General features: G+C 41.3%; 1 protein-coding gene across 7 annotated transcripts in view; it reads left to right on the top strand.

Annotated features, from left to right (window-relative positions):
- The first annotated feature begins 978 nt into the window (after positions 1-978).
- YPEL1 (yippee like 1) overlaps positions 979-27,703 on the top strand; it is a 45,552-nt gene continuing 18,827 nt past the window's right edge. The window contains exons 1-3 of one of the 7 annotated variants that reach the window (XM_044989593.1): positions 979-1,578; positions 6,616-6,788; positions 8,630-8,912. In XM_044989593.1, coding sequence (XP_044845528.1) covers positions 8,796-8,912 — 117 coding nt within the window. In that variant the 5' untranslated portion in view covers positions 979-1,578; positions 6,616-6,788; positions 8,630-8,795. Of the gene's footprint in view, positions 1,579-1,619; positions 2,422-3,159; positions 3,439-6,615; positions 6,789-8,629; positions 8,913-27,703 lie in introns of those variants that run through there. The other 6 variants (XM_044989591.1, XM_044989595.1, XM_044989592.1 and 3 more) reach the window with 6 other exon arrangements.

The following is a 27,703-nucleotide window of genomic DNA, read 5'->3' as shown; positions in this document are numbered from 1 at the left end:
AGGTGTTAGCTGGAGTGAGGTGGAGCTGCCCCCAGAAACAATGATTTAGGGGTCAGGCCATGGCAGGCACCAAGGGAGATGAGAAATGAAGGGGGCTAAGATCCCTTTTTCTTTACACTAGTGGTGGCAGGATGCTACTGTTCCCAAGGAGCTCAAGGGGCCCCGCTTTAGTCTTATCCCCAACCTACCCCTCATTGTATTGAATCTGGAGGTTTTAACAAGTGTTAAAGGGGGGGCGGGGGAGTATTTTTGTGGGTTTGTGGAAACAACAATTAGTATCGTAGGGAGGCGTGGAGAGGCTCCCAGTGGATGAGTCTCTGCTTGGCAGGGGGCCCTGTTGTGCAGCTCTTGTGTCCTCCCTCTTTCACTGATCCCCCTTCTCCCTCGTGCCCCGGAGAGCGCGGATTTCACTGTCGGGCTCTCCTGCGCGCTCCGCTGCTGTGGGCTGCGGTTATTGGTCCTGGTCGCCGTCGTCCCTCTGGCGAGCCGAGCCTGATACCACTGGCCCTTTGTGCGATCTCCCTGTGCAGACTATGCAGGTTGGGGCTGTTACGTTCTCCTTGAGCCCGGGCCGAGCCCGCGCTCCGTGGCAACGGCCCGGGGCCCTAGGCTCCGTCTGCCCCGAGCCCCAGCCCGGCTCCTGCGGCCGCTGCAGGCAGCGCTTGCGGCTGCAGCGTGGCTCTGCGCGCACCTCCAACCCCGCCGCCGCCGCTCCATGAATGAAGTGAGTCAGGGCGCAGATGGCAGATGCCAGCCGCACAGCGACGCCAGCTGGGGTGGAAACAATGTAGCGAGGCGGGGTCACCGTGCAGGGCTCGCGATCGGCGGCGAACACCGCACGCGCCGCCGATTATTTATAATCCCCGTCTCCCGAGCCAGACCGCGCGCAAGCAGCAGCCTCGCTCTGGCGCGAGGCCTCTATTCCCATTGGACACCCACCGCGTTCCACTTCTTCGCACGCAGGGAACGAAGGACGCAAACGACGAGACCACGCGCTCCCTTGTCTCGCGCTCTCCCCCAACAAAAGAGGAGGAGGAGGAAGGGGGATTTGGCGTCGCGCGCTTGAGTCTCGCGCTTTCCCGGGGGGGTTTGGACCGGGGGAGCGCGCTGGCTCTCACGCTCTCCCCCTACCGGCCCACGCGCGCGCGTTCTGATTGGCCGCAGCCAACGTTCTCCGGAGACGGTTTAACTGCAGCAGCGAGGTTCGGGGAGAGGAAAACAAAACAAAGGAGCGGAGCGGCGCGGGCGCCGGGATGCCTCGGCCACCGCTCGGCCCCGAGGGGAGGAGACACGGGCCCGGCCCCCGGCTCCCCTGATGACCCTGGGCGCTGCAGCCGCCGCGGGGAAGACGCCCCTGAGCCTGGGGAGGGGGAAGGACCCCCCCGGGCGCCCGCAGAGCCGCCACCTGAGCGGGGCATGAGGCGCCACTGCCGCTAGACCCTCCCCTCGCCCCGGCTAGCCGCGACGGAGGCGGCTCCTTCCCCGTGCCAAGCCAGCCCCCCGCGGAGGCAGGGAGGAAAGGGGGGGCCACAGCTGCGCGGAACCCGCGGGGGTCCGGCCTGGGCAGCGGAGCCGCCGGTGAGTACCCAGCCCGCGCAGCGAGCCAGGCAACCGCTGCCCCAGCCCGAGGGACCCTCCCCCGCTTGGCCACCGCCGCCCCGGTCGGTAGCCAGCCGCGGCGTTTCCTCCCCGCCCCTCAAGGACCCGGTGTCGGCGAGGCGGGAAGCAGAGGCAACTGGCCCGGCGGGCTCGGGTTCTATTTATAGCGCCCGGCAGTGACGCCAGCGCCGCCCGACCGGCTGCAGCCGCCGTGTTACCGGGCGGATTGTGAGGCTGTGCGTTGCTGCGGGGCCAGAGGGCGGGTAGCCCCTTCCCAGCGGGCTGGTCCGCGAGCCCTTCGCCTGCCCAGCCGGAGCGGGCTACCTCGGCCAAACCCCGCTGGCCGGCGCCTGCCCGCCGCGGGGCTTTGTTTGTAAACAGTGGGGACGCTTCGAGCCCTTTCCGAGCTCCTGCGGCGCGATCCGAGGCAGGCTCGCTGCTGGGGCCGGAGGTGGCTTGGCCGGGCTGCGGAGCCCTGACGGATTAGGATCCCCCCTGCCTTGCAGGCAGAGCCGCGAAATCTGCCCCCTCCCCAACGGCTGCTGCATAACAGTGCCCGGGGCTGAGGCGCGGGCAGGCTGGAGGGGCCGGTCTCCGCGTCTCTCTCTCGCTGCTGCGCCTTTTGCGAAAAGTTACATTGTCCGGAGAGCCTCCTCGTAGACACTGTTGCAAACGAAAAGCGGCACCATTTACGGAGGTAACTTTGTGCGCTGATACTGAGGATGAAAACTCATTTGCAAAACGAGCTTGAAATGGGAACAGACGAATACTCGCTTACTATTTAAAACTTTCCGGTAGGGAAATCAAGATCGATCTGCGGAGGTAACTTTCAGCTTAATTGTGTTTATTTTAATTTATCTGTACACAGGCTACTAAAAATCAGGAATGAGATTTAATAGTTGTCGATATGATTCTATGATATATTGCAGAGTGTTTGCTTGAGCTGGAAACATGGAACCGTATCTGATTAAATTGACTTTCCTGCATTTTCTTTTTTAAAAAGAAAGTGTAATCGAGTCTTAGTTTATGAACAGTGTATGTGTATTTAAAAACAAAAAACTCTGTCGGGCTTGTTGGTGCCAGACAAAACATTAATTTCCCCTATTTTTGTATTGAATGGATTAGGAGAGAGGCACCTTAAATAGGAGCCTTGAGTTAACTATTTTTCTGCTTTATTTTATTTTTGTCATTACAATTCCGGGTGTGACTCGAGTTGATCTTACTAAGAGTGGTGGGAAAACTGCCTAGATAGTCATTCAACTGAATTAACTACTAAGTTGTCAAGAAACTGATTTTTTTTGGTTGACTTAGATATATCTAACTTAGCTATGAATTTCTTAAAGACTGGGAATTTTAGTTTGTAGTTGTCTTGTTGCTGTTGTAGGGGACAAACTTAAATACATTTCAGATCAAGCATGACAGAGGAGTCAATGGTTTTATATGCAACTCTATAAGGTAACCTCTCCAAAAAATAAGCTTAGGAATAACAATGAGAAATGCCATCTTCATAGCATTTCTCATTTATTAAATGTTAAAAGCTTTGAATAGCTAGCTATAGGTCAGCTGCTAACCTTGTTAAACAAGATTGACTAAAATGTTTAGTTACCTAAATCTGAAATTCCAGTACTAATGTCCGTTACCTGGTGGATAATAGTACTGTCCTTAGACTGCATCTGCTTTAACATGCTTCCTCTCACTGTTTGTTTACACATCCGGGAGCATGGTTGGGGACTGCCCACTTCATAAGGATTGGCTGATACTTGGCTACCAAATTTGGACATCCCATTCAGTGATGTCATGCTGCTAGATGGCAGCAGAACTGAAATTACATGATGAATTGTAAGTTCAGATTTAGATGCTAAGTTTCTTTGTTCAAGAAATTAACATGTTTTAAGAATTGTAAACGTTGTCAGCCTCCAATAACAGAGGGATCGATAAGCAGCGTTAGTAGAATGTAAACACCAAGGTTAAACTGAGAATTATCTTTAATCAATGTGATATATGCCATCATGTTTGGATACTGTTGAGATTGTTTGACTCCTAGATTTTGTCATGGTGTTTGTATGTGCTGATCAACACCAAGCATAGTTTATTCATGGTATCTAAGAGTTGTAACTTTTGACACTACCAGGATTCTATCACCAGGAGGAAGGTAAAATGCTGAATATCTTTGATCCTGATGAATTCTGTAAATACACCTCTACCCCGATATAACGCTGTCCTCAGGAGCCAAAAAATCTTACTGCGTTATAGGTGAAACTGCATTATATCGAACTTGTTTGATCCGCCAGAGTGCACAGTCCCCCCCTCCCGCCCCCCCCAAGCGCTGCTTTAGCGCATTATATCGGAATTCGTGTTATATCGGGGTAGAGGTGTATAATTATCAGTAACCTAGAACAAGCAACTAACTTTTGGAGTATCTTTAAGGCTAGTACTTCCTGAGTCATATATGCAGTAGTTTAAAAGATGGTTAGACTGTACATATTTGCAGACTTATTTTCTTGTATTATGCTTGTGGTTATTCTGAAATCTCTTGCTTTCCAATATGTTCTTGGATTATTTGCTTGTTTTGGGACTGGGGGCTGTGTTTTCTAATTTTCATAATGTGTCGTGGATACAATTTTATATTTTCTCATTATTATTTAGTGGCTTTTTTCTTTTTGACAGCAGTGAAATAGAGTGCATTGAGTTATTTCAACAGGGAAAAAATACACTGAAGTCATGTGGTTCCTGCATCTTGGCATCAGAGAAACAATTTCTATTTTGACTAGCAAGTAAAAGGTTTTGCTCTGAGGGTTATTATTTAACGCTCCATCTTTTCCCAACATGATTTATATTTTGAAAACTAGTGATAGTAAAATTCAGAACTTTCTTAAAGTCAGTCAGCTAATGCTTTCAGGGATATAGATAGTAAGCCTATAACCTAATATTCAGTCCCCTTTTTGACAATAGTTAAAATAGCTTGAGTTGGTAAAGTGCTTTTATGACAAATCTTATAAAAGGAATCTGCCAATTTAAAAAAAATTCATTCCACCTAACATTGAAGTTATGAGCTGTGTATCATTTATTTAATGAGGAAACCCAGAATAAATCAGGAGCAAATGGTATTCTTTATTAATCGCATATTGAATGTGTGCCCTAAGGCCCCAGTCAAGATATGGAGAGCACTGTGTCATGAATTGTACTAACATTCAAGAAGACCGTTCCTGTCTGGAAGGGCATACAGCCTAAAAGCCACAAGACCAGATAAATTGTTGGGGGAAGGGGGAGGGTTCAGGCTGTATCAGGATAGTTTACATGCCTTTGTTACTTTGTGTTAGAGTGAGGGAGAGTGGATGAGGAAAATAGATCAACAACACTCTCGAGGGTGGATATGAAGAGGAGGAGAGTATGGTGTTAAGGAGAGAGAAAGAAGGATGGCAGGGGAAATAGGGCTGTTAACAGAGACACAGTGAGGGAGGAGTTGGAAGGAGAAGGCAAACAGCCAGTCAGAAGAGACTGAAAGTGCAGATCTGATGACATCACTGCTGTCCAGTAACTGTGAAAATGCATTGCTGCAGCTCCTGCTTTCTAGAGGCCAGTCTGCAAGTGGCAAGCTTTTCCATCAGAAGTTCCTGCTATTCCTTCCCTAGACCCATATTGCTGGAGGGAAGGGCACATAGAGGCTGGTGTCTTGAATTGCACAGTTTGGAATCTGTGTAAAACTTCTAATTTTTTTACTTCAGAATTCTGTGTAAATTCAGATTTTCAGGGCAACCTGCGGATCATGGTCTTGGCTAGATATCTGTGGTGTAAGTAGCAATAATATGCAATTGTCATGGTTCTTGACAATCACTGCAGTTTAGAGACCTGTGGGAAGCCGCTCCGGAAACTGTCCCTAGACATGTTTGGTTTTTTCCTTCAAACCTTTATTAATTAATTCTTGGCCTCCACAACACAGTTATGGGCAGTAGTGCTTGTTATCTGAGGAAGAGAAAATTGCATTGACTTAGTTCAGGTTTGGAAGCATGCCTTCCATTTTTTTTTAAAGCAACATATGAAGGACTACTTTATGAGGTGCAAAAAACCTGTGGGGTCTCTCTTCTTGGAGATGAGTATATGGTTTTGCCAAAGGAGGTCTTGGGAATGTTTGAGGGCAACGTTTTAATTGAAGGGGTAAAAATGTCAAGTCTCTAACAAAAGACTTCCCTTACTCAGTTTCCATCACTTGGATTTAAAAAGCATGAAACTAAAACTAGAGTTTTAAACAATCTGACTTTAGAGTAGAAGGAATATTTTAAATTGGTTAACTTTCAATCTATTACCTCTTGTAATGTCATTATTTCACTAGTTTTTCAGTCATCATCCTAAGAGGCCTGATCCAAAGCCCTACAATTTCTGTATGTATTTTTTACTTTAGAAATTCAGGTCCTGTTTAGTCTTGGAGATCTGGGACCTGGTAAAAAGCCCAGACAGTGATTTTGGACTAGGCCTAAAGTCTCCAAATCTGAGGGGGCAGGGATATGGACAACTTTCAGGGCTTCTTAAGAGGTCATAGAGAAATAAGAGCGCAGAAGCCCCCTGCCCTCCATTTGCAGGTTACATTTAAAAATGAAATCTGCAGAAATAGGCTTGATCCCCCTCGCCCCTTCCCGGGAAAGTGGATTTTTCAAGCCCTGATGGGTTTTTGAGAGGTGGTTTCTTTCTTTGCATATACATTGCACTCATCCATAGTAGCTTTCTATAAATATACTTCTAATACTGTCGTTAGAACTTAAAATGCAATGATATTTCAGGATGTCTATGCCAAGAGAATATAATGATGCCATAGTGATGTGCATTGTAATTAATCATGTATTGAAACTGACAGGAGTAGTGGCCTACAATAAAGAATTTTTTTACACAAATCCTTGTCACTGGCAAAGATGGGGAAAGGAAATATAAAAATGTATGACAACTTAATAGGTTTTTAGTAAAACATTTTACATTGGGGTTAGCTCTACAATATTGGTGTTTATCCATGTCTTATTTGTCTAGATTTATTTCAAATGTACCATCTTGGGCTCTGGATGCATGTTTACTCTAAAATCCATGCATATTAGGCCAACATTCAAAAACTGTGAAATGAGTTACCTGCCAGATCCTTTCCATTCTTCAAACCTCATCTTTCTCCACTCCTGTCCACGCTTAAAAACTCTTGGGGAAAACAGGTAGGCCTTGTTATGAACAGTGGACATGCCCTTATTTGCAACATGTTCCCATTTTGAAAAAAAAGTAATGTAGACATCCCTCTAAGTTTTTTTTTTGTTTTTTTTTTAGGACTGTTTCCTTACAGTTAGTTATGTACTATACAAATAGAATTATCTGAAGTTCTTTAATTTTATAAAATATGCACCCATCCTTTTATTAGCTTGAGGTAAAAATTAAAAAAGAGCTGATGCATGTGGTCTTTATGACTCCTGAAGCAGGCATTATATGTTCATATGGTTGTTTCTCAAGACAGTCTGATTTGTGATAATTTACTTATAAATTGCTTCCTTGAAGCAATCAGTGGAATACATGTAATTCAGGAGTGTAAACTTACATTTTGTGGCAATATGAGAAGTAAATCACCTTTCTGCATTTTGAAGTGTTAATACTATTTCAGGTGATGCCTTATTTCCAACCGTTGACTAAAGCAGTTGGAAAATAAAATGCAAAGTTTTATGTAAGGGTGGGTGGGTGGCTTTAAATGGAAAACACATTGTCATGGTGGTCTCATATCTGGTTTATGCTTGATATCATTTGTTTCATTGTTTTGTCAAACCAAATTTCATTTAGACCTATACAAAAATAGTTGGAGTTTTAGGTGGTGGTTGATTATTTCTTCCATATAGCAGCTAGTGATGGGCTGATTAAACTTTTTGTTTGGGTTTTTTTGGTTCATCAACCACAGATGAACAAATCAATTTTAGTTTCCAGCTATACTTAGGCTACTGCTTTGTTATTAACAGGAAAGAGTAGACTTTTTTTTTAAACTCTCATATTATATAGCTAGTAAACCGTACATGTGCTCTTTATTCTCACTTTTCATAAAGCTAATAGAAAAGACCAGAAGTACAGTGAACTATTACATTGGCACTTTTATTTCAATACTTCTGGTATTGATCCATTGTACCAGCCGCATAATGATTGGTGGCATAATAGATGATCTTTTGTACAGCATCACTGAATTAGTAGTCTTCATGCTTGTTCAGTTGCTTTGAGTCACGTAATATATTAAGTAATGTTTTAGTAAACAGATCTGTAGCTTGCAGATGCAAATTTTATTTTCAAGGTAGAAGATGGTAGAAAAGTGTAGCCTTCATTTTTTTGTATATGTATATAAAATGTCACAGTGTATGTAATACATTATTTCCTCTAAGGAGATCTGAGGATCAAGAATGTGTACAGCATTTTGAACATAGAAAACAGAATTCTTAATATTTATGTGTAGGTTGTAGAATCTGTTCTCCACTACTGAAATTTGTTAGATATTAAGATAATTTTCTCCCTTACTCTGCCAAAATAAATAGTTGAAAGAACTGATTAGTCTTGGTGGACAGAAGACTGGTCTAAAAGGCTCTAACTTTATAGCTGAGGAATAGTCTTATCTCAAAATAGTGCAAATTTTTGGTCAGGATTTTATTGTGTGTATGTATCACATTTGACTTCAAGTTCAGTGCTTGTGAAATGCCCTGGAAGTTGAAACAATAGACACAACACTCCATGCCTGTATGTTCTGGAGTTTAGCATGGGTCTATGAGTTTAGCAAGTGCAGGTTTCCCATGCTATTTCCACTTCTTATTTTAGTGTCTACTAAAGTTGTTGAAAAGCTAGTTCAATCTCCATCCCTTTTAGTACTTTGCCTTTCTGCTGAGACTGCTAAACAAAGATGTCCATTGTGTTAGTGGGTTTTGGAGTTTTTTGAAGCAGAGATGAAGGTTAAAGTTCTGAAATCCAAAAGAATAGTTGAATGTATTTATAAGCTATTCCTAGCTTTTAAAAAGTTGTCTTCTCTGTTTACTTGCAGGTTGTGATTGTTTCTCTTGTGGCATCTGTGTGGAAAGTGCCACACACACTACAGAACAACAACGGCTTTTGCTTGCATTTTCCAGTGTTTTTTTTGTCAGCGAGTTCAGCAAAGTTGTAATTCTTCAAGTTCCAGCCCTGAGCTGAGTGAGGAGCCACCAGCAGAGATGGTAAAAATGACAAAATCAAAAACGTTCCAGGCTTACCTGCCAAACTGTCACCGAACCTACAGCTGTATCCACTGCAGAGCCCACCTAGCCAATCATGATGAATTGATTTCCAAGGCAAGTGATTTGTTTAGAGACTTCATATGGGGTTTTTTAACCAAAATTGTTGTCATTGGGTCAGTCCTTCCAATACGTAAGTGGTATAAATCTGATGCATACTTCCAAGTATCTTCCCAAGAGCTCCATTCTTGGGTCATAGATGCATTATACTGAGGAATGGATGTTTTCGAGAAACTTTGTGTAAAGCCCCATCTTCGCAACACCCCACGAATAACAGGTAGGTGCTACTTTTGAGATGTGCCTGGTCTTTACCAGATCAGGACTAGATGTGACAAGTTTGCTAAGGAAGGAAACTGTCTGATGGAAGTATAGAGCTCAGGATTGGGAAATTTATTCTTGTTAAATTTATTCAAAAGATTCATCTACTAGAGAGAGGTCACAAAATTAGCTGGTATTACACAATCCAGTGGATCAACATGAAGTCCATCACTACATTATCTAAGTCCGTCCTTCTCTCTCATTAGCATATACCATCTGGTTAATTTGTGGATCTTAAAAAACTGATTACTCTGAGGAATGTTCAAGCTCAAGTTTAAATTTCATAAAGAAGTTCTGAAGCTTTTGAAATGATCTAGCCCTGTCCTTTTATATCAGTTATTGAAAGAAACTAAGACTCCATAATCATGTAGTAAAATTTAATACTGAGGAAAAAATATAAAGTTACAATTGGTGCTTTAAGTCAAATTAGGTTTCTGATGGAGCACTCTGTAAATATTTTCTAAGGAAAAAATTCAATTCAATTTTCAAACTTTGGGTTGTTTTTTTAATGGGAGTGTGTTGGGGATGGGGGAAAGCATGGGACTTTCTCTGCTGATAGTGTCTCTTCAACAGGTAGAGTGGTTGAGCCAGAGAACATTCTTCTTGGGGCCGTCCCTTATTTCTTCCCATCTTCTCTGTCCCCTGCCATCATCACCCTCTGTTGCTCCTGCCTGCTGATATCTTTAGCAGCATTGAAGTAAAGCTGCTTCCTTGAGGAGTCCCAGGAAGTAAAGAAGCCACTCCTTTTAAGTACCTTCAGTCTTCCCTAGTCCTGTGCAGAGGCCTGGGGAGTGAAGGAGGTTCCTTGAGCCACACACCCTTTTACCTCCACTTCAACCTTTTGTGCTCCTCAGCTCCATGTACATCTCCTGAGAGGAGATGACACTTCTGGCTCCAAACACAAATGCCAGCAGTTTTGCTGCAGTATTGCTTGTAGATATGCTCTTGCAGGTCTGCTCTTCTCCTCTTCCATTCTTCCTGTTCTCCCCTCCTCCCCCCCCAAAAAAGGGGGGTGAGTGATGTGCCCTGCTAATGCACAAAGCAGGAAGTGTGACTGATCAGATGCAAAACATTGAAACTGACTATATACAAAGTGCTGTCCAAAGCATACATTTATTAAATTCAGAAAAGATACAAGCTCTTTAGTTCTAGTAATCATAAATATTGCTTTTAAAAAAAATGTAGGAAAATACAGGCAGAAATGTGACTCAATTTTTTTTAATCACAAAGAAAAATATTAAGGTAAGAATCACCTTTTCTTCAACAACACTCCAATATAAATTTCAAGAAGGAGACATGACTTCATTATTCAACACACACTGTAAGTAAGTGGAAGGTTAGATTTGAATAATTGAGAAGGGGAATGTTTTCCAGATCTATGGAATTACTGGGAATTGTATTTCATACTAAACAAATGGAGGAGGAGTATGGCAAACTTTACCAGCAAAGTTCAGAAAGAAAACTAGAACACTGAACTTTCAAGAAAAAAATGAGATCCACCACATGTGGTTGATATCTAACTTCTCATCTAGTAGACTTTTCTAGGGTAATCTAAATGTGATGCAACAAGCTCTTTAGTTTGACATTATTAAGGTTTACCATAATTCACAGACAGGCAGATATGTATATGGATTTTGAAAGAGGTCTTGATAATAAGAATATCTCTTGAATATATGCTCCAGTTGGATCATAGGTTCATACTACAACTTTAAATTGTCTAGAAAGGATTAAAACCCTGAGACCTTAAAACTTTGAAGAGGTGTTATTGAGCATATGGAGACTTTTGAAAAAAGATGTAAGTCCTGTGTGTTCAAATAAATTTAGCCTAAGAAATGTCTTCCAACCAGGAAGGATTCGGATATGTAATATAAAGTCTCTTGTTTAATACTGGTTTCCTATTCTCCAGTGAAGGTTTCTCTAAACCAAGCTTCCAAACTTTAAAAGTTGGCAGATTAACAAGTCAGCAAAATCACATTTATGGCCAACATTCCCTGAACTCTGAGTTTCCTGCCTTTTTTATGTTGTCACAGTCTGTTGGTATATGTTGTGTGTCAAATCTAGAAATGCATTAAATGCGAGGTGTATTTTTGCTTGTAAATAAAAATGTACTTGATTCTTTGCTGCTTTCTGACATACTGTACTGCTGTAGCTGGGACCTGGGCAATAAAGGCAAATGAAAGGAAAAATGTTCAATTATTTAAAGCTCAGCATGTGTGAGAGAGACACTTTGTAAGAGTGCATAGACAAATATAATGTTGTGTGAACGCTTTACATTGGGGGAGGGGGTTCTTTCAGCACAGAGTATTAATTCCCAATGTGGAATCTTGGAACCTGTAAGCCTCTACAACACATGTGCACCCACTGGGAAAATTAAGAGTTCACTACTAACTTTAAAAAAAACAACCTGTAATTGTACTGTTAGCATCGAAGGTTAAAATTCTATCTTAAAACAGACCATTAACATACTTGAATTATATATTTAGGCATTGTATTTAGAATTATACCCAAGTATAATTGGTAGTTGTAACTCTGAATTTTCTTCTGTCATTCTTGCAAACCATCCCTCCTTCCTGGATCTCCTCTCCAATGTAGTGCTCTCTTAAATCGTGTAATCATTAAAATAATAGGAACATGAATATATCTGGTGAGTGTGGCAACAGTGAAGATATTTTAAACAAAAAATTACTTTAAATAATAAAAGGCAATGAGGTGATTCTGTACTCCAGAGACTGTTGGTATACATTTGCCATCTGAAGCTAAAATATTTGACTTTGATTGTAGAGAATTGCAATAAATAAATATGCTGTACTGCAGTCTATGAATTGTATTGAAGAATAGTTCTTTGATTGAAATCCAAAGAAAAGAGTGCATGACTTAAAGACCAACCATTAAAATTGTCACTTCCTCATTAATAGAAAACTAAATGTAAGCTATCATTTTATGAATACTACTCAGTTGTGGATATAACATAAGAGATGTTAGACTGTTTAGATTAGAAGGAATAATAGTTTAACCCTTATGCTGCCTGCTCCAACATTTCTTTTCTGAGAACATATTTTGAAGTGATCCATGGGAAGCATGTAGATGTTTGTGCTGTCTTAGCATGTATTTAAAAAAGACTGTAAAGGAGACCTTGTAAACCCTCCCCTGCTGTTTTTTTGTATTGAAATTTTCTGGTTGTGACTTTCTGTTCTTTCTTAAGTACTAGAACTCATGGGATTATGATGTTTCAAGAGATTGAAACAAGGAAATTAGTGATGGGGAGAAGATAAATCGCTGAACTTTTTTTTTTTCTCTTGACACTTATTTTTAACTTTAGAGAGAAGCTAGCCTAGCAAGAGATTCTGTCTCCTTGTTGCTTCTGTTCAGGGCTACACAATCCTACTCCAGATTGCTAGCTTTCCAAGGCTTCCTCAGTGAAAACAGGACAAGTGAGACTTGATAAACAAAACACAGCACTTTCTAAACTGCTCTGTGGTGCTGGTGGCTCTTGTTTCCAGCAGAGAGAAATACTTGTTAGAGGAGATTGTGAAATGTCTTGTCCTTTTTAAAATATCAAATAGATTAAAGACAGCTATACAGTAACTCCTCGCTTAACGTTGTAGTTATGTTCCTGAAAAATGCGATTTTAAGCGAAACAATGTTAAGTGAATCCAATTTCCCCATAAGAATTAATGTAAATGGGGGGTTAGGTTCTAGGGAAATGTTTTTCACCAGATAAAAGCTACACACACACACTAAGTTTTAAACAAACGATGATGATTGTGAAGCGTGGTTGAGGTGGTGAAATCAGAGGGTGGGATATTTCCCAGGGAATGCCTTACTGCTAAATGATGAACTAGCACTCTGCTGAGCCCTCAAGGGTTAACACGTTGTTAATGTAGCCTCACACTCTACAAGACAGCACAAATGGAGAGAGGGGAGACAGCATGGCAGACAGAGACACCCTGTGTGTAAGAGAGATGCGCATTGCTTCTTTAAGTATGCTGACCCCCCACTCTAAGGACATTGCCTTTTTAAGTAGATCAGCAAGTTGGACCAGCAGCTGTTGCCAGCAAGCTCCCTCTGTCCTGAGCCCTGTCACGTCCCCCCTGCTCTATGGACGTGGGGTAAGTGGAGAGCAGGAGGGAGGGGGACACCCTGATATTAGGCCCCTGCACCGTAAGCAGAAGGCTCCAGGGAGCAGCTCCAAGGCAGAGGGCAGGAGCAGCACATGGCAGTGGGGGGAGGGACAGCTGAACAGCCAGCAATTGATAGCCTGATGGGTGGCTGCTGCACAGGGAACTTAGGGGAGCAGGGAGCTGATGGGGGGGCTGCCGGTCCACCTTGGTTCTAAGCCCACACCAGCTAGCTGCAACTGGGTGCTCTTTCTGCAAGCAGTGGACAAAGCAGGCGGCTGCCAAACAATGTTATAAGGGAGCATGGCACAACTTTAAATGAGCATGTTCTCTAATTGATCAGCAACGAAACAACGTTAACTGGGATGACTTTAAGTGAGGAGTTACTGTATTTAATTTCCTATTACTTTTTCATGGGTAATCAATTATTATAGCTTCCACAGTAATGCTTATTAATACAAAATGGGAGGGAAGGTGGTCCATGCTATGAAAGACTTAGGGATCCCTACTCTAAGGTGTTAGAGTGCCATGGTGGTAGTTGTAGTTTTGGGTTTTTGTATGTTTTTAAATTCAGCCCTACTGTTGGAGAAAAGCTAAAAGACCCAAACACTTTCCCTCCCTCCAGGCCTCTTTTCAGTTATGGTGTGGAGAAAAATTCTCTTTTGTAGTTTACATTTCCTCTAGCCTAGACAGCTATAATGTATTTCTGAAGTGGCTTTGTCTTTATAATAATTTTAACTCTAACTTTCTCAGTTTATTTTGAGTGAAATGCTATACTTGTTAACCAAAAGCTGAATTATCCTCCCCCACCCAAAAAAAAATTGAGTCATTTTAAACGTTTTCTAATTTTAAGACAAACTTCCTCTTTTCCAAATATAAAAACAGCAAGCATGCTCCCTCTCTCTTTTTGCTAAAGCCTATCTGCCAACCTTCACTGGAGGACTGTGTCCTCCTTTGTGCTGTAAGCAGTCAGCTGAAACAGTTGCCAGTTAGGAGAGCAGTACTAAAATGATTTGCCCCTTCATTTTACTGCCAACAGTTCTGCCAGTCCACTCTGGACAGTATTTTCCTGCCTTTTGGCCTATTCATGTAGAACTTTCTATATCTTCCCCTTTCTTCCCTACCCCCTTGGCCATCTTTCAATAGAATGTGCTAATCTTTGAGAGGCACTAGCAACTACCTATAGAAACAAAAAATTATATTGATTTTTATTCAGCTCTGAACATTACTTTTGGGGGGATGGACAGGCATTCAGACAGTGAAGCATTTTTCTGTCAGCTGCTCCAGAAATGAGTTATTTAGCTATACTGTGGCTGTTGGAAACGCACACAAACAAGGACAATCTCTGCAAAGCCAAAGAAATCTAAGATGCCCAGCATGTGGGTTTCAGTTGCCCTCTTTACAGGTTATACAAACCTTTTCCATTAGAAAGGGGAACACCCAACAGAGAGCTATCTTCAGAGAAACCACAAAGCTGTCCTTACTCCAAATCTCAGACATGTGGAAATCCAGATAGATAAGGCCCCTTGACAGGCAACATCCCAACACAGATGACTCAAGGCACCAATAATATGGTAAGCAAGCACTCTTGTAATGATCTAGAGACCAAAAAACTTTAGTAGTTTGCCTTATGAAGTACTTGCATAGATTGAGACCATATTTGGGTGTAGTTTTATTTAAAAGTAGTCTCCTTCCCTATAGCCTATGGAAGCTTGAATTAGCCACAGCCTACTTTGAAATCCAAATCAAATTAGATGCTCATGACTAGTAGAGCAGTCTTGCTGCTGGGTTCTCCATTCTAATCTTCTTTCTCTGTATGTTCTCTTCCCTGTGTCTCCGCTTCTCCCCCCCGAAATCATCTTCTGGGGTTGGGGAGAGAATCCAGAATTTAAAATTGGTCAGAAACATCTTAATCTCTAACAGTCTTTTCCACCTTCTTTACTGGGGAAAGTAATTTTATTGACTAGGCCAAGAGCAGTCTCAGGATAGACTGTTTTGAGGAGAGGGTTGGGTTGGGTGGGTTTGGGTTTTTTTTGTTTGTTTTGTTTTTTGGTTTTGGTTTTTAAAATGTGTGTTCGCATGCACAATAATGGTTAATCCTGATCTCTGAGCAGAATAGGACTTGTCTTTTTCCGTCCTTATAGTGTACAAGAAATGCCTGAAAATTTTTCCTCTTCCCCCGCGCCCTCATCTATTTTAAAATATGTATATATTTTCTCTCTCTTTTTTTTCTTTTTTAACAGTATATTTAGCACTGTCTATCTTTAAAGGCTGGTGACTGGAGAAATAGTGACATCACAAGACCTAAGAGTGCAAGTTCTTTAAGTGACAGGGGAAGGGATATTTTTAGTGTATTTTAAACTTTGTTTTTTGTTAATTCCCATTAAAATTCAGTGACTGCCTTTTTAATAAAGGAAATTGTGTTTAAAAGGTGTGATACCTTGTCTTTTAAGTTACTGCTTTAGAGCTCACAATAAACATTTTGAGGCCTCCCTGATATCCTTTAGCAAGACCAGGCTTGATACTTACGTCATTTCTAAGATTTTTATTTATTTATTTATTTATTTTTAAAGCAAGAAAAACAACTCTGAGTGGAGGGAGTGCCTTTCAGTATACTGCTTCATTATGCAGTATAAAAAAGCAAAAAGGGGGATACAAGCCCATTATTTTAAAAAAATCCTTTGGCGGGCATTGATTTCATTGAGGGTTCTGTAAAGAACTCTGAAAAGCAAATACTATACGGCCAGCTCATATATAAAAGAAAAAAATCCCTTTTAATCAAAGAACACTAACACGCACTCTAATAGTCTGGCCTTGAAACATTAAGCTTTAAAAACAAGTTAGACCACATTCTAGCTAACGTAGATATGTCTGACTTGCTTTTTTGGTCAAGGACATGCTGATCTTCTCCAGGGATGATCTTCCAAAAGACTAGACAGACACAATAGAGAGGTCTTTAAAAATCTAATGCTGAAGCTTAAAGTTTTGAAACTTCAGTGGCTTCCACAAGATTAGTTACAGCCCTTCTCACCTTGTCTGGTGATTTTAAATAAATTTGGAGCTCAGTACATAAATGCCATTTTGAAGACAATTGAGAAAAGGTGATTGAGAGCAAAGATGCTTTGTAGAAAGTTTTATTGAGGAACTTTCTTATTGATGTGACTATGAAAAGCAGATGCCCACACAAAATGGCTTTTAGCATGAGCTAATATTATAGTAGGCAGAACTTTGGTGAAAACCTAGATGAAGCTTAGGTAAGCATGTCTCACCGTCATCAAATGGAGTAATCAGACCATACACCTAGCTCAGATCTTCCCGTAGGCCAGTGTGGCAAACAAATTACCACAAGCTACCTGGAAAACAGAAGTGGCTAAAGGTTTTAAGCACTCTTCTCACCACTTCAGTAGGAAGACAGACTAATTGAGCTGTCCTTGGTTTTCAATCTGTAGCTATAGGAGCTGGGCGATCTGATTAACTTGCATGGTGAATTAAATTACATCAGACTAACAGATATTGGATGGGAAAGCTTACGTTAATGTTTTGAAATGATTAATACTCCAAGAATGAAGTTCCTGGAATCTCCAGTTTCTTCTCCGACCCTTGTAAAACACTTTGAAATCTTTGATGATGGCGGGTACAAGAACAAGAAATTCTGGGGGGTCATACTCTTTGGAATTTCACACGTGCACAAACAAGTGGAAGGCTCAATAGAAGCATGAAGAGGTATAAATTCCTGATGAAAATTTGAGAGACAAGGTGGGTGAGGTAATATCTTTTATTGGACCAATTTTGATTGGTGAAAGATAAACATTCAAGCTTAAACAGCTCTTCTTCAGGTCTGGGAAACATACTCAGACTGTCACTCCTAAATGTAAGGTGGAACAGATTGTTTAGCATAAGTAGCACATATTTCAAGGGATTGTTCAAGGTGAAGTGGTCCATTAACACCCCTCCAGTCATCCTACAGTCTGTTTCCCTCATCTCTATCAGTCCATAATCTTAGCAGGCACTTATTGGTCCCCTAAGCAAAGATCATAGAAAACATCTCCAGTATTTGTTGTGAATTTGGAAAAAAGCTCCTTAACCCTAACCCATACTTTTAGCTTGGAATATTGATACATTTCCGGGAGAGGAAGGGCCTTCCTATCAATGGAAAGAATAGGAACTGAAGGAATCTACAAGACCAGTCAGTCTCCTAGAGCCTTGATTTGACCTTTCATAAGGCTTCTGGGAGTGATCATCATGGGGCTATCGATAATTTCTTGGACCTTTCATAAACTGTTGCTATTATATAACAGGTCATCTATTCGATCTCTTGGAAATATATAAGGGGAGTATTCTAAAGAGTTCTTTTGTAGATCGAAGCAAGGATCATTAGCTCAGCCAGTGCATTCCTATAGGGTGAGGAAGCTCATTGAAAGAGATGTCCAGAAGATAGCAAGTGCCTATTTCCTAAGTCCATTCACGTACGACACTGGATATATTGTCCAGTAGGAAGCATTTGGCCCTAGATCCTCAAGGTATTTAGACTCCTAACTATTGTTGAATTCAATGGGAGTTAAGACCCTAAATAGCTTTGAGGATCTGGCCTTAGAGCATTTCTCTGCTGAAAGTGGCAAGTTTTCTAATTAAATAGGCAGAAATAAAATTCATCCATAAGGGCAGTACACATGTAAGGGAAGACCAACATAGTAGCAGACTGGTTAAGGAGGACTATAATGTAAGGGAAATGTCCCAACAGACCACTATTAAATCAGATAGTTATTCTGTAGGAGAAACCGTAGGTAGACTTGTTTGATTCAAATGCAAATGTGATGAGTTTCTTAAGGACAAGTTATCACTGAAAAGGTCATGTCAACTTCTGTATGCTTTTTCATTCGTCCAGGAAGAAGGAACTGAGGGTAACAATAGATTTCCACTTGCTTAAAGATAAGGCTCTCTGGGAAAATAGGACTTTTTGTGGTAAAGCTGTTCAAGATGACTGACAGATTAAATCTACTCATGGAAGACCTAGTACTCCATCAGAACCTACTCTTTCTCAAGATGGCTGCATGGTTGTTGAAAGAGAGACAGTGGGGAAAAAAAGCAAGATTATTCTGATTACATAATAGACAATAGCTTTGTTTCTAGAAAATCATCTACAATGCCAGAGTATACTAAGATTTGGAGATTTTTGTTTTTCTGCCATAAAGACATGCCTGATTGCTGTCAGATCAATTATCAAGCTGATAATTTTACATGATTCAAATGGGCCCTCAATACTGCTTCTGCTAAGGTCTACGGGTTGAATATTTTCCTTTTCTGTTTAAGATCAGCAAAGTTAAGCAAAGATCCCCATGTGAAGCATTGCTGAAAGACTAAGTATAAAAGCCTTGAAAAGCTTTTTTGTATACTCTTCTTGGAAGCTTAATTTTTGTTGTTAATCCTCCTAATTGTATCAATTTGAGCTGATCAGCTCAGTTTTACTTTATCTTCTGACTATCCAAACTGCCCTTTATGATTCTCTTTGCTCAGGTATGCTTTGCTCTTGCAGTTGGTTGAACATCATTGTTGCATAAGATACAACAACAAGACAATGATATGTACATTTCCAGGAATCAGTACACATTTAATTTACTTCAGTGGAAGTTACTTGCATCTTCTGTTGGGAAAATAGGACCCTTGGATTTTATCCCAACATGAATACAGAATTCAGTTCTTCCAAGGAATTAGTACTTCTACCCTACTATGGTTCATGAGAAGAAGTCTTGGCAGAAACTAGATGTCAGGAAAACAATTTTATCCTAAGTTATTTAGAAAGGCTGCTTTCTTCATCCTTTGCATTTTGGCTGGGAGGAGAATTTTCCCAAGTCGACTATTACAAAGTAATTGTGACATTTTAGAATGTTCCAAACCCAGAAGTTTATCTCTCCCCTCCTTTATGGCATAAGGAATATTCTAAAAGATAATTGGTCACCTTGTGGGCTGAAAAGACCTCTGCGCCTCCTGAAAAAATCCATAAAGGGCTCCATTCACAACATTCTAAACTGGAATCTTCTGCCCCAGATTCACCTTTTTGTGAGGAAGGGGAGACTTCTGTTTGTCAGAAGCATGACTTTAAATCCTCAAATTAATCTTTGATTTCTTCAAGGATTTTTTTTTGAGGGGTCATGGGAGAGTTGTCATAGCAAATTCTGAAGACCCCAACATGTTTTAGCCTAAGAAGATAATTTTGTCTTGCCTATCAATTTGCCTACTTCTAGACATAATGCCCGCCAACCCTGTGTACACTGATAGTTTTTAAGGGTGGACCTCTTCTAAAATTAAGTTTTGCAAATTCAACTTTCATTAGACTTTTTTAGTTTTGGGTGTAATTCCATCTACTGTTCTATTAAGCAATCATTAATCTTTGGAGTATATCCATTTGGTATGAAGTCCTTTGGTGACTCTGCCCTGGTAAGCAGCTAGAACAGAGCTATCTCCAGTTGCCTCCATATAGGGTGAGGAAAGAGTTATATCTAGGGAGAACTAGCAACTAATCTTTATAAGAGAAGAAATTAACCAGTATGACAAATTTTCCTTTTCCCTCTTTTTTTCTGTTAATACTCTTAATCCTCTGAGTAGTTGTCACTACTTCTGTGAAGTACCAAGGAATCTTTGATATCCAAAAGTGATAAAAGACCTCTGTTTTACAGCTTATCCAGAAGGTATTGCTTGCAGGATCAGTCAGCTATTGGTCCAGTACTGACTGAAAGGGAAGAGTACCACCCACTGAATTATCAAGTTTCATTTCTTGCAACACATGCTTTTTCTTTGGAAATGTTGTATCAGAACATTGACTCTGCCTAGTTTAGTTGATCACCATCTAAAATAATCTGGTAGATTAACATTTTGCATTTCTTATCTGACTGTTCTTTACAACTCTGCATAACAAATGAGGAATATGTACTTATGAATAACTAACAACAGTATGCTGTTATCAGATAGTGCCACTATGTTTAATGACATCCTCTGTCAAACTTCAGAATTGTTCATAATGCCTGCAGTAGTCCTTGGTAGGACGTGGTAGACATCTTTCATTCCACTAAAGTCATTTTCTATGCAGCCACACTCTCTAGTCACATGACCTAATCTAGTGTGTGTTGTCTGTGGAGCAATAACTAGCTTGATATGCTTTTTGCATCAGGATACAACCACTTGGTTTGCCTTGAAGGGTGTACATAGAATTGTTTGCTTAACTGCAATTTCCTTTTCTCCTGGGCAAAAATAGTTAACCTGATGCTACAACAGAGGTCATGTGACTTAGGAGTGCATCTCATACCTAATTCTGCATTCAAAGAGCTTCACTTGCAGGTATGTACCTACCCTTTTAAAACATTTAGAACTGCTTTATAACGTACTGACTATGTAGTGCAGTACTTACCAGTTGTATGACATGGCTACAACAAGCAGTTATCATAGACTGTAATAGGCTTACTAAATATATTTAAAAAATCTTACTATTGACTGAATATTTGTTTTTAATGGACATATCTTAGCCCTCCCCAATGCTATGAAACAGGAAGAAAGAGGGAACTGAATGGAGTTACTGTGTAGAAATGGACTCTTGTTGACTTTCTACAAAACATGGAAAAGCTTTGGAAGTATAGAATCATAGAAATGAAGGTCTAGAGTGATCCATGGGCCATCTAGTCCACCCCCCTGCACTGGGCCAGGACCAAGTACACCCGGACCATCCAGGATAGATGTTTATCTAACCTGCTCTTAAAAACCTACAGTAACGGGTATTCCACAGTCTTCTTTGGATGTACTCTAACTATAACTTTGGTTGTCATTGTCTAGGACTATCAGAAAGCAGAGCTGCAATATATTTGCAGTGTAACCTTCAGTAATGTTTAAATAAAAACAGCTTCCCAGCTGCAAAGTAAATATCTGACTTCTTAGGCAGGATTTTGAGTACTATCTCATAATTGATGGCACACTTTATCATGAATCTCTGCTCCTGTCTATTCCTGCCACTTGTAATCCATCTTTTCTGAATAAATCAGAAGCTAAGCATGCCAACATGACCATTCTGAACAGGAGGTACTGTAGTTGCTTATAATAGCATGTTTGGTACTTAACATCTTGCAAGTGCTGAACAAGCATTATGGACTATATGTTTGCAGTGCACTGATACAATATCCTCCATAGAGTGAGGTTTATATACTGATTAATGCTGGAGATTAGTAATTTACAGTTATAGATTGAGTTCTGCCACTGAAGTGTCATTTCTCTCTCCCAGTCCTTGGGCAAGTTACTTAAATTCCCTCCACCTCAGCTTCCCAGTCTGTAAAATTGTTATATATTTGAAATAGAAACATGAAAAAAGATAACACAATGGAGAATAAAATTAATGGTGTTATGCATAATGAAATTACTATCTGTGAGCAAACACACTAATTGCTAAAGTTGTAATTTATCTGCAGCTTCAATGCTAAAATAAGCTGCTTTTTGAGTGTCCTCTGCATATTCCCACTCATGGGATGTGCTGGGAGGTGCAGCTGTGATGATGGAACCGTCTTGTAGCAATGCTTGTTGGAGTATTGTTGGCCTCTCCCACACTTTACCTCTCAGATCCTGAATATTCTTAGTGTGAGGCTATAAAAGAGGGCTTGGTACTCCAGCTACCTCATTTCTTTCCAACAGCAGCAGCAGATGGCCATAAACCTGACTAGATCCATCAGATCTAGATCTTCTCTGTAAGAGAGAGCCATTGCCATAGCTTAATATTATTAGGTGTCAGTTCTGGTGTTAAGGTTAGTTACTCTGTTTCTTGTTTGTTTCTAAAAGTTCAATTTCATATTTTAGTTCATATCTTTGGTTCCACTCCCCAGATCCATGGTGGTTATGATAGCTAAAAGACCCGATTTCAAGAGGTGCGCCTCTTGTCCATCACCCTTCTAATGGTGATGGCTTGTTTAGTAATAAAACAGATGAAACACTAAAGGAAACTAAAGATGCAAGATCATTAGGTGTCTCCCAACCTGCAAGAAGGAGGACCTCAGGATCTGGCTTTGGGTATCATAATAGACCCTTCTGCTTCCTTGTCTCACTTTTCCCAAAGGCATGAGTTTCAACAGCAGTAACCACCTCCTTCACAGCGACAAAAGAGGAGAAAGTATTTTAAACCCAGAATGAAAGGGAATGAACTTTCAGCTTAGTCTTCAGGATTGAACATCAGCCCTCAAGTTTTATGTGAGGTTGGGGAGCTTCAGCTAACCCTCGTCTCCACCTTTCCCACTTTGTCAATGCTTGGCATTGCAGCACATCAGACAAATAGATTCTGGTGCTAATAAAAGATGGATATGTCATTCAATTCAATTCCCTACTCCACCTAATTCTCCTTCCCCTCTCACAAGACCTTTTTAAGATTGGAGGTTCACTCCCTTTTGGAAGCAGGAGGAATAGAGAAGGTGCCAAGGGAATGCAGAGGTCAAAGTTCTTTCTTACATATCAGAAAATATTTGGAGTAAAACGTAGGGCTTTATCCCATATTAGATCTATAGAAGCACATTTTCTTTATCAGAAAGTTCCAATTCTGCATGTTAATACTAGTATCCATTATACTTTTGCAAACTACCCAAGATTGTTTTCAGCTTGTGAGCTGAAAGATACATACTTCCATATTTCCTTCAGATCCAGACACCACAAGCACCTTCATTTTCTGATTGAACAAGACCAATTCCAGTACAAAGTCTTACCTTTTGACATATTTGCTACTCCCTGGGTATTTACAAAGTTTCTATCCATAGTAGCAGCTCATTTAAGATGCCAGGGTATATCCATTTACGCTTATTTAGTCAACTGGCTGATCAAAGCCTAATCAGAATAAGGCCTTTCCAAGGACATAGCTTATACCTGTTCCCTCCTCAAGATGTTAATAGCTTATTAAAAAAAAAAACTCTGCTGCCTACTCAAAGGATTCACTTTCTAGGATCAGTTCTAGGGTAGGCAGAGCCTTTCTGCCAGAAGACAGATTTCTGAAGCTTCAATGCATTATAGCAGTGCATCACCAGAATCCTACTCTGAAAAAAAGATTTATTTATTTTATTTACAGTTCTCACAGGACTTTTGGCTTCAATCACTTATAATAACTTCTTACTCTCAGCTCAGGATGAGAAGTCTTTAACATTAAATTACAGACCAAATGCAGACAGCATATATACATGATTGACCATCCCATAAAAGATATTTCTGTTCTTGACATGACATGGTGGACTCAGTGTTGCAACATTCTAAGAGGGGTAGCTTTACCCACCATCTCCATTAGAAAATTGCCTCAGATGCTTCCAACCAGGGATAGCAGCACATTTCAGCAAATTAACAGCTGTAGCCAGCCCTTGGAATTCTCAAGAAAAGATACTGCATATAAATATCTTTGAATTGAAAGCAATCTATTGTGCCCTCAAATCTTTTCTACCTCAGATCCAAAATAAGGCAGTACAGATCTTCATAGACAGTGTAAGGGCAATATGTTACATGGACAAACAGGGAGAGATTGACCCTTCCTAGCTGTGCCTGAAACAACAGCCTGGTGGGTCAACTGAGCAATCGTGAGGATCCATAGGTCTGGAGCCTGGGTCCACATTGCCACTTGATAGCCCTGGTGAAGTGATGAACAATAGTCTGTGCCCCTTGTGTGCTCAAGCACTGCTGGATGTCCTACCCCTGGAGACCATAATGAACTGGTCCCTACTGCATTCCCTGATTACATAAGAAGAGCCATACTGGGTCAGACCAAAGGTCCATCTAGCCCAGTATCCTATCTTCTGACAGTGGCCAATATCAGGTGCCTCAGAGGGAATGAACAGAACAGATAATCATCAAGTGATCCAACCCCTGTCATCCACTCCCAGCTTCTGGCAAACAGAGGCTAGGGACACCATCCCTGCCCATCCTGGCTAATAGTCATTGATGGACCTATCCTCCATTAATTTACCTAGTTCTTTTTTTAACCCTCTTATAATCTTGGCCTTCACAACATAGACTCATGGACTTTAAGGTCAGAAGGGACCACTATGATCATCTAGTCTGACCTCCTGCACAATGCAGGCCACAGAATCTCACCCACCCACTCCTGTAACAAACTCTGGCAAGGAGTTCCACAGATTGACTGTGCATTGTGTGGAAAAAATACATCCTTTTGTTTGATTTAAACCTGCTGCCTATTCATTTCATTTGGTGACCCCCTAGTTCTTGTGTTACGAGAAGGCATAAATAACACTTCCTTATTTACTTTCTCCATTCCAGTCATGATTTTATAGTCCTCTCTCATATCCCACCTTAGTCATCTCTTTTCCAAGCTGAAAAGTTCCAGTCTTATTAATCTCTCCTCATATGGTAGCTGTTTCATACCCCTAATCATTTTTGTTGCCCTCTTCTGAAACTTTTCCAATTCCAATATATCTCTTTTAAGATGGGGCAACCACATCTGCATGTAGTATTCAAGATGTGGGTGTACCATGGATTTATATAGATGCAATATGATATTTTCTGTCTTATCTACCCCTTTCTTAATGATTCCCAACATTCTGTTTGCTTTTTTGACTGCTGCCATGTAGTTTTGTATCATCTGCAGATTTTGCCCCCTTACTGTTTTACCCCTTTTTTCAGATTATTTATGAATATGTTGATTAACCCATTCACACTACAGTAGAACCTCAAAGATACAAACACCAGAATTACGGACTGACCGGTCAACTGGACACATGGCAATCAGGCAGCAGCAGAGACAAAAAAAAAAACCCAAACCAGCAAGTACTGTACTTTACCCGTATTGCATCTTAAAGGTAGGCACATCTGAGCTGCCTATCCTTACCCCCCGCCCCCCACTTGCCATGCGTGGGGCAGTCACTTACAGGTAGGAGATGAAGATGCTGAAGTTCACAGGCACAGCTGTGAGCCCCTGAGCAGGCAGAGCAGGAGCAGCACTGGGGTCTGTGCCACTTTCCTGCACTGGTAAGGGGATAGTCCGAGTTCTGGAAAGAAGCTTCTCCAGCCCAGCTGTTGATGCTGCAAGGAAGCTGCCAGTGCTGGGGCGGGAACTGCTACTGGAACCTGGCCTGGAGTATGAGCTGCTGGAGCCAGAGCTTGAACTCCTGCCTGTATACTGCGCTCTGGAGGGGTGGCTCAGTTTTAAAGGGCTATAGCCTGCACTGTGCGCCCACTGACACCACAGTGCCCCAGGATGCCTCACTCATCACCCTTCCAACCAGGGGGCTAGAACCAGCTGCCTGTCCCCATCCCCACTTGCTGGGCAGGCACAGATAGGGAGGAGGGGAAGATGCTAAGGTTTGCTGGCACAGCTGTTAGTCCAGTTCTGAGCAGTCTGCCCTGAGGAGCATCCCATAATGACTTGTTCAGAGTGATGAACAACTTTCATTCCCGAGGTGTCCATAACTCTGAGGTTCTACTGTATTTAGAGCCTAGGGAAATCACCTGGAAGCTGTCTGTGCAGTTAAGGAGATCCCCAGCTTGCTGCTACAAACAGACCCTGCTGCCCTGCTCCTGGTACCTTGCCTTGCTCCTGGTCCCAGTTCATGGTTTTCTAGCCCCCACTCTGCTCCTGACACCTCTCCTGGCCTCTGTTCCACTAACCCTACCTTGGCTGACTAATTTGTCAATGAGCTGCATCGGATTGGAGCTCTTGACTCCAACCTGATCTTCTGGCATGACAGTATGGGCTGCTGCTTCTGGTCTTGACCCTCTAGACTGAACTCAGACCACATTGAGTCCCCTGCAACTCAGATCCCAGCCTCAACCCATGCCCCATAGCCAAGATCCTTATAGCAGGGATGTAATAGAACTGAATGAATGGTCATTAAAGAAATCAGTGGTAGACAAGCTCTTCACTGTGTGGGGGTATCTGGACATAATCTTGAGAAATCTTGCCTATTAAAAGTGCAGCAAATATTGATTTATTGTAGAAAACAGTCAACTCGAAAGTGCTATGATCTCAAATGGAGTAGGACTTGTAAAGTGGGCAAATGATACATTTATAGATCCACCATTTGTACCAGTTCAGTCTATTCTTGAATACTTACTTCAGTTAAAGCTATTAGAAATGTCTATATCCTCTTTGAAAATCTACCTAGCAGCTATTGCTGCCCACCATGCACTGGTAAATAAGTCAAGTCTTTGTGCATGATACCAGAAAGAAATTTATGAAAGGACTTGTCAATATGTATCCTCTGATAAAGGGTTCAGTACCATCATAAGATCTCAATTTAGTCCTTTATGGAGCTAATGAAACCTCTCTTTGAGAGTGTTCTTTGTTTCACCTGTCTATTAAAACTGCTTTCATCATAGCCATCCTGTGGGCTAGATGAATGACTGAACTACATGCTTCATGGCTAATCCTTCATTCAGTGTCTTTCACAAATATAAAGTACTGCTTCTTCCTAATCCTAGATTCCTCCCCAAGATGGTATCTGACTTCATCTTAATCAAACTATTAATCTGCCAGTATTTTTCCCAAGACCTCATGCTCTTATGGGTGAGTCAAAGCTGCATACTTTGAATGTTAAAGGAGATTTGGCTCACTCACTATCCTAACAAAACCAAGGAATGTTGCAAGTCTCCTAATCTCTTTATTTCATATGCAGACAACTATAAGGGACTTACAGTCACTGTACAGACACTCTCTAGATAAGTTAGATGGTCCATAGAGGAAAGCTATAAAGTAGCATTTATTCCACAACCTGTAGGGGTTAAGTCATGCTCTGTTATATCAATGGCAGCTCCACAGCATGTCTTTAGACTAGGGCTGTCAATCACAGTTAACTCACGCGATTAACTCAAAAAAAATGTCCACTCAGTCCTATTTCTTGTTCAGCCAATTGCTTAGACAAACAAGTTTGTTTACGGAAGATAATGCTGCCTGCTTCTTATTTACAGTGTCACCTGAAAGTGAGAACAAGCATTCGCATGGCACTTTTGTAGCCGATATTGCAAGGTATTTGCGTGCCAGATATGCTAAACATTTGTATGCCCTTTCATGCTTTGGCCACCATTCCAGAAGACATGCTTCCATGCTGATGATTAATTAAATTTGTGACTGAACTCCTTGGGGGAGAACTGTATGTCTCCTTCTCTGTTGTACCCACATTCTGCCATATATTTCATGTTACAGCAGTCTGAGATGATGACCCCGCACATGTCCATTTTAAGAACATTTTCACTGCAGATTTGACAAAATGCAAAGAAGGTACCAATGTGAGATTTCTAAAGATAGCTACATCACTCAGCTCAAGGTTTTAGAATCTGAAGTGCCTTCCAAAATCTGAGAGGGATGAGGTGTGGAGCATGCTTTCAGAAGTCTTAAACAAGCAACACTCCAGTGCGGAAACTACAAAACCCGAGCCATCATACAAGAAAATGCTGGTGGCATCT

The sequence above is a fragment of the Mauremys mutica genome, chromosome 16 (assembly GCF_020497125.1).
Source record: "Mauremys mutica isolate MM-2020 ecotype Southern chromosome 16, ASM2049712v1, whole genome shotgun sequence".
NCBI classification, from domain to species: domain Eukaryota; kingdom Metazoa; phylum Chordata; order Testudines; family Geoemydidae; genus Mauremys; species Mauremys mutica.
The sequence above is the reverse complement of the archived record's forward strand: the minus strand, read 5'-3'. Positions and strand labels throughout refer to the sequence as shown.